Source organism: the organism of the source record quoted next, unplaced genomic scaffold, assembly GCF_019419815.1.
Source record: "Pyrus x bretschneideri cultivar Hongxiangsu unplaced genomic scaffold, Pyrus_bretschneideri_v1 Contig28, whole genome shotgun sequence".
Classification (NCBI taxonomy): Eukaryota; Viridiplantae; Streptophyta; class Magnoliopsida; order Rosales; family Rosaceae; genus Pyrus; species Pyrus x bretschneideri.
Window position 1 is genome coordinate 2245615 of NW_025999590.1, and position 4671 is coordinate 2250285.

At 36.6% G+C, this 4671-nt stretch overlaps 1 protein-coding gene across 1 annotated transcript; it reads left to right on the forward strand.

Annotated features, from left to right (window-relative positions):
• The first annotated feature begins 474 nt into the window (after positions 1-474).
• LOC103949686 (aspartyl protease family protein At5g10770) lies at positions 475-3061 on the forward strand. The gene is made up of 2 exons (XM_009360794.3): positions 475-719; positions 1503-3061. The coding sequence occupies exons 1-2, from the start codon at positions 536-538 to the stop codon at positions 2807-2809; spliced, it is 1491 nt and encodes a 496-aa protein (XP_009359069.1). The 5' UTR covers positions 475-535; the 3' UTR covers positions 2810-3061.
• Positions 3062-4671: the final 1610 nt, after the last annotated feature.

A 4671-nucleotide genomic window follows, 5' to 3' on the forward strand; every position in this document is an offset into this window, starting at 1 on the left:
TATTCTCTTATTATTATATATATATATATATTTTTTTTTTTGGGTAGAGATGATACATATTTAAACTATGATTAAGAAAACTAGTGGTGTGGGCAGGTCTAGGTTGATAGGTAGGAGTAATTTAGATTTATTGTTTGAAACTCTTCAATGTAGCAAAAATTTTAATTAAAAAATAAACAATTTCAATTATAAGATTTGTTTAACGAGATTTCTTAATCACAATCGGATGAACTCGAGTAATATTCTCTAATATTCCTTTGAGGAATGCAACGAAGTATTATAGTTGACTTGAACGTGTTGAGAACGTTGGTGTATATGGGGTCTCTATGGACTTTAACGAGTAGACTGGTGGTGGGCAATTACCAATTGGTCAAGCTATGTACTTTTCAACAGAAAATTAATTAAACCCGACAACACAGGCGCAATCCCTGCATGTCTTCCAAATTTCCAATTAGTATATAAGGTTGAGATCGTATGCTTACAGGAGCAACATAATCTAGAGGAAATAGCAAGAAGACTTGCTAATCTGCTATCCATGGCAACTCCCATTCCTAGCTCCTCCTCCTTCCTTAGATTTTCCATTGGTTTATCAGCATTTCTATGCCTAATTCTCTGCTCCTTGGCAGTAAGAGATACAAAAACCAACCTCCCTTCACGTACTTACACAGTTGAAGTCATCTCTCTTCTACCAGCAAACACCTGCAGACCCTCCACCAATGGTTGATCCCATATCTCTCTCTAGCTAACTCCTCTATCCATGCACATATGTTGTCTTTTCAATCTCAATGGAGCGTAATCTACTTGCTTTATATATGGATCATTGCATGCATGGTGTTGAATGAGTGCTAAGTGCATGGAAATATTTTAATAGAAAAATTAGATTAAATCCTTCATTTTTCTATTCCATCGATTGAAATCTTATTTTATTTTAATTTTTTATCAAGTTTTTATTTTTATTTTTATCCATGTCGGTATTTTAGTAATGAAATATTTACATGTCAGCATATTTAAGTTTAATTTTTCAAATAAATCTATTTAGTGTAAAAAATGTTACATTTGGCATGTTTATATTTATGGGTAAAATTTGTATCATATATTTCTATTTTTAATTTTGTACGCATTCCGTCATGTATTTTAACGATCTGAACCGTCCATCTTTTAGTGAAAAAAAAATTGACGAATACGGTTCTTAAAAAAAAAAAAAAAAAAAAAACCTAAATCGTTAATCCAACAATCATATGATTTCAGATCTGGGTCATTTTTTGTAGACAAAATATTTGAGGGAAAACTTAAAAGATAGACGGTTTAGATCAATGAAATATATTACGAAGGGGATCCATAAAAAAACATTTGTAAAAACAGCTTGTGTCACCATCATGTTCCCATATATACATATTGTATTTTATAAAAGTAATTGGGATTACGTAAGTATATAAATAATATCATTTGTTAAAAAAAAAAAAATTGTATGTAATAACAAACCTATACATTTTTCAATTCAGGTCATGACAATAAGGCGGCATCCGTACTGAAAGTGATCCACAAACATGGCCCATGCAACCAAGTCCACCAACTCAAATCAAACAGTAATCCTTCCGATCAAGATGAATATCACATACAAATCCTCAAGCAAGACGAAGCCCGAGTCCACTCAATTCACTCCCATTTCAACGACCCAAACAATAATTACAAAATCCCCGACCCACTTGCACAATCCGATGCCACCGTGATTCCTGCCCAGTCCGGCAGCGTACTTGGTTCTGGAAACTACATCGTCAGTGTCGGCTTGGGCTCGCCCCAGAAGCAACTCTCGCTTGTCTTCGACACCGGCAGCGGTCTCACTTGGACACAGTGCCGACCATGTGCTGGATCTTGTTACCAACAGAAAGATCCCATCTTCGACCCTTCTCTCTCTACCTCTTACTCCAACATCTCCTGCAACTCCGCCGCGTGTTCTCAACTTGCAGCCTCCGGTGTCGCTAGCAATTGTTCCGGCTCCACCTGTATTTACGGCCAAGGGTATGGAGACCGCTCCTTCACAATCGGCTTCCTTGCCAGCGAGAAGTTAACTTTGACTTCAACAGATGTTTTTACTGGTTTTGTCTTCGGCTGCGGCCAGAATAACCAAGGCTTATTTAGGGGCATCGCCGGTTTGATCGGTCTCGATCGAAGCAAGATCTCCCTTGTTGAACAAACCGCTCAGAAGTACAACAGATTCTTCTCCTACTGCCTCCCCTCCACTTCAAGCTCCACCGGTTACCTCAGCTTAGGCAACTCCGACAATGGACGTTCAGGTAACGCCGTCAAGTTCACGCCGCTCACCAGATTATCTCAAGACGCGTCGTTTTACGGCCTCGGACTGGTTGGCATCAACATCGGTGGGAGTCAACTGCCAATTTCGGCTTCAGTATTTTCGACTTCGGGGACAATCATCGACTCGGGGACGGTCATCACGCGCCTCCCAGCCACAGCGTACACAGCGCTGCGGGACGCATTTCGAGAAGCGATGAAGAGGTACCCAACTGCTAAGCCGATTTCTTCCCTGCTGGACACGTGTTACGACTTCAGTGGATTCAAAACGATAACCCTTCCAACGATAGGGTTTGTGTTTGGCAATGGGGTTACGGTAGACGTGGACGAAACGGGGATATTAGTCCAGCAGCGTGCTTCGCAGTTTTGCTTAGCGTTTGCCGGAAACAAAGATGATAGGAGTGTCGGGATTATTGGGAACGTTCAACAGAAGAGGTTGCAGGTAGTGTATGACGTCGCTGGTGGAAAGGTTGGATTTGCACCTGCTGGTTGCCAATGATTTATTGTTGAAGTTGTTGGGATTTCCTAGTTGATAGGGTTCCTTGTTTTTATGGTTTTATTCCAGGTCGTGCTAATAACCCTCCTATACTTGAGCGACAAGTTTGTTTTCAGTTTATGATTTAGTCACTTTCCACGATTTTACGCTGTAAAATCGTGGGCCGTTATTCCCATTCCTGTTTTGATGTAAGGCTATTAATAGCCATAATTACTATTTCAATTCAATAAGAATTCTCCCAGCCTACAAGCGTAATCGTACTTTGCACTTACAAAACTCTTTGATTTCCTTGTTTGGTTCTACATTTATTAGGAGAACCATTGCTAATTAAAGATCACCAACAGATACAATTGTAATACTTATACACATAAACAAAGTGGATAGGTTATGTGTTAGTAATACAGCTAGTTAATTAAAAATAAATATTGGTTTCACAACCAAAATAAGGTATTAAGTAATGTTTCGTATGTACGTCGAGAATAATTTTGAGGTGTATTCGGAATATTGTCATGTGTTTAGAGCTTGAGTAAGTATAAGTAGATTGTCTGCCCTCCCCATTTCCATACTCTCCATGTCCTCCTATTTGTGTGGTCACGGTTAAGCCACGTCAACATTTTATATTCTTATTACTTTTTGTTTTATTATTTCTATAAAATATTAATATAGAATGTTGACGTGGCTTAACCGTGACCACACATCACAGGAAGGCATAGGAAAAGTATGAAAATAGGAGGGCAGACAATCCACCTCCCTCACCCTTTTCCAAGTTGAAAATTTTGTGTGTGTGTGTGTCTATATATATATATATATATATATATATATATATATATATATTAATCCTGTTGAAATATTAACAAAATTCTAGTTGAGTTATTAAGTTTTCCTGCCCCTTCTTTGTTTGCTTACTCCCAATCTCATGTTTATATTCATATTGAGTTGCGTACTTTTGTTAACATGTATGAGTATTAAATTATCAATGCAACAAGTAAAGAGAAAAATAGAGAAGAAGACAAAATTAGCTTTATTTTTTATGAAAATGGGGTTAAATTTTTAAAGGTGTGGTCTCACTTACAGTACAAGAAAACTGCCTTTTAATGAGGTAAAACTTATGTCGTCATCAAAGGGATCTTACCCATGACGTTTTTTAAACTACATGTCATGGGAGAGAGTGAGATCGTTTGGAAAATTTAAAATAAAAATAAATAAATAAATAAATAACCTTCATGGGTAAGATCCTTTAATGACGTTTTTGTTCTCAATGCCATAAATTTTAAGGAAGTGCTAAGAAGATTAAATTTATCGACTAAATTTGCAAACTAAATAATGTGTTACCAATGGAAACGAGCATGTTTAACTTTTAAGTAATAATTCAATCATCAACTTCTATGTCATTTAGTTTATAAAATTTTGTCCACAAATTTAGTCTGACTAGGATTTCCCTTAAATTTGTATAATAGGGACATCCTTATTATACAAATAGAGAAGAAAAAAAATTTCAATCGTCCCTCCAATTGTATAATGACATGTGATGTTCACTGCAGTATTATGGACACTAAACAATCTCTCCTTTTGGCCTACTAGCACCAACTATATCTAAACATTTTAAAACCAATTATTTGACACATAATACGTATAGCGTACAACATGAGGTTCAAAATGATTCCTAGTACGATGTTTAGAGTATGAGTCGTTGCCCTAAATATTATTTGTAATCGAGGTGATGATTTAATTAGTATTTACTTGTAAAAGGGACATCTAAATGTGCAACTAGGAAATAAGCCTACGTACTACGTAGTTTCTAGCTTGGAAAATCTGCCTATATCTGCAATATAATACAAATATTGGTTTGATTTTTCAAAGTATTG

Coding starts and splice junctions, on each gene's coding strand:
- LOC103949686 (XM_009360794.3), top strand. CDS start 536: ATGGCAACTCCCATTCCTAGCTCCTCCTCCTTCCTTAGATTTTCCATT. Junction 720..1,502: donor CTGCAGACCCTCCACCAATG/GTTGATCCCATA, acceptor TTTTCAATTCAG/GTCATGACAATAAGGCGGCA.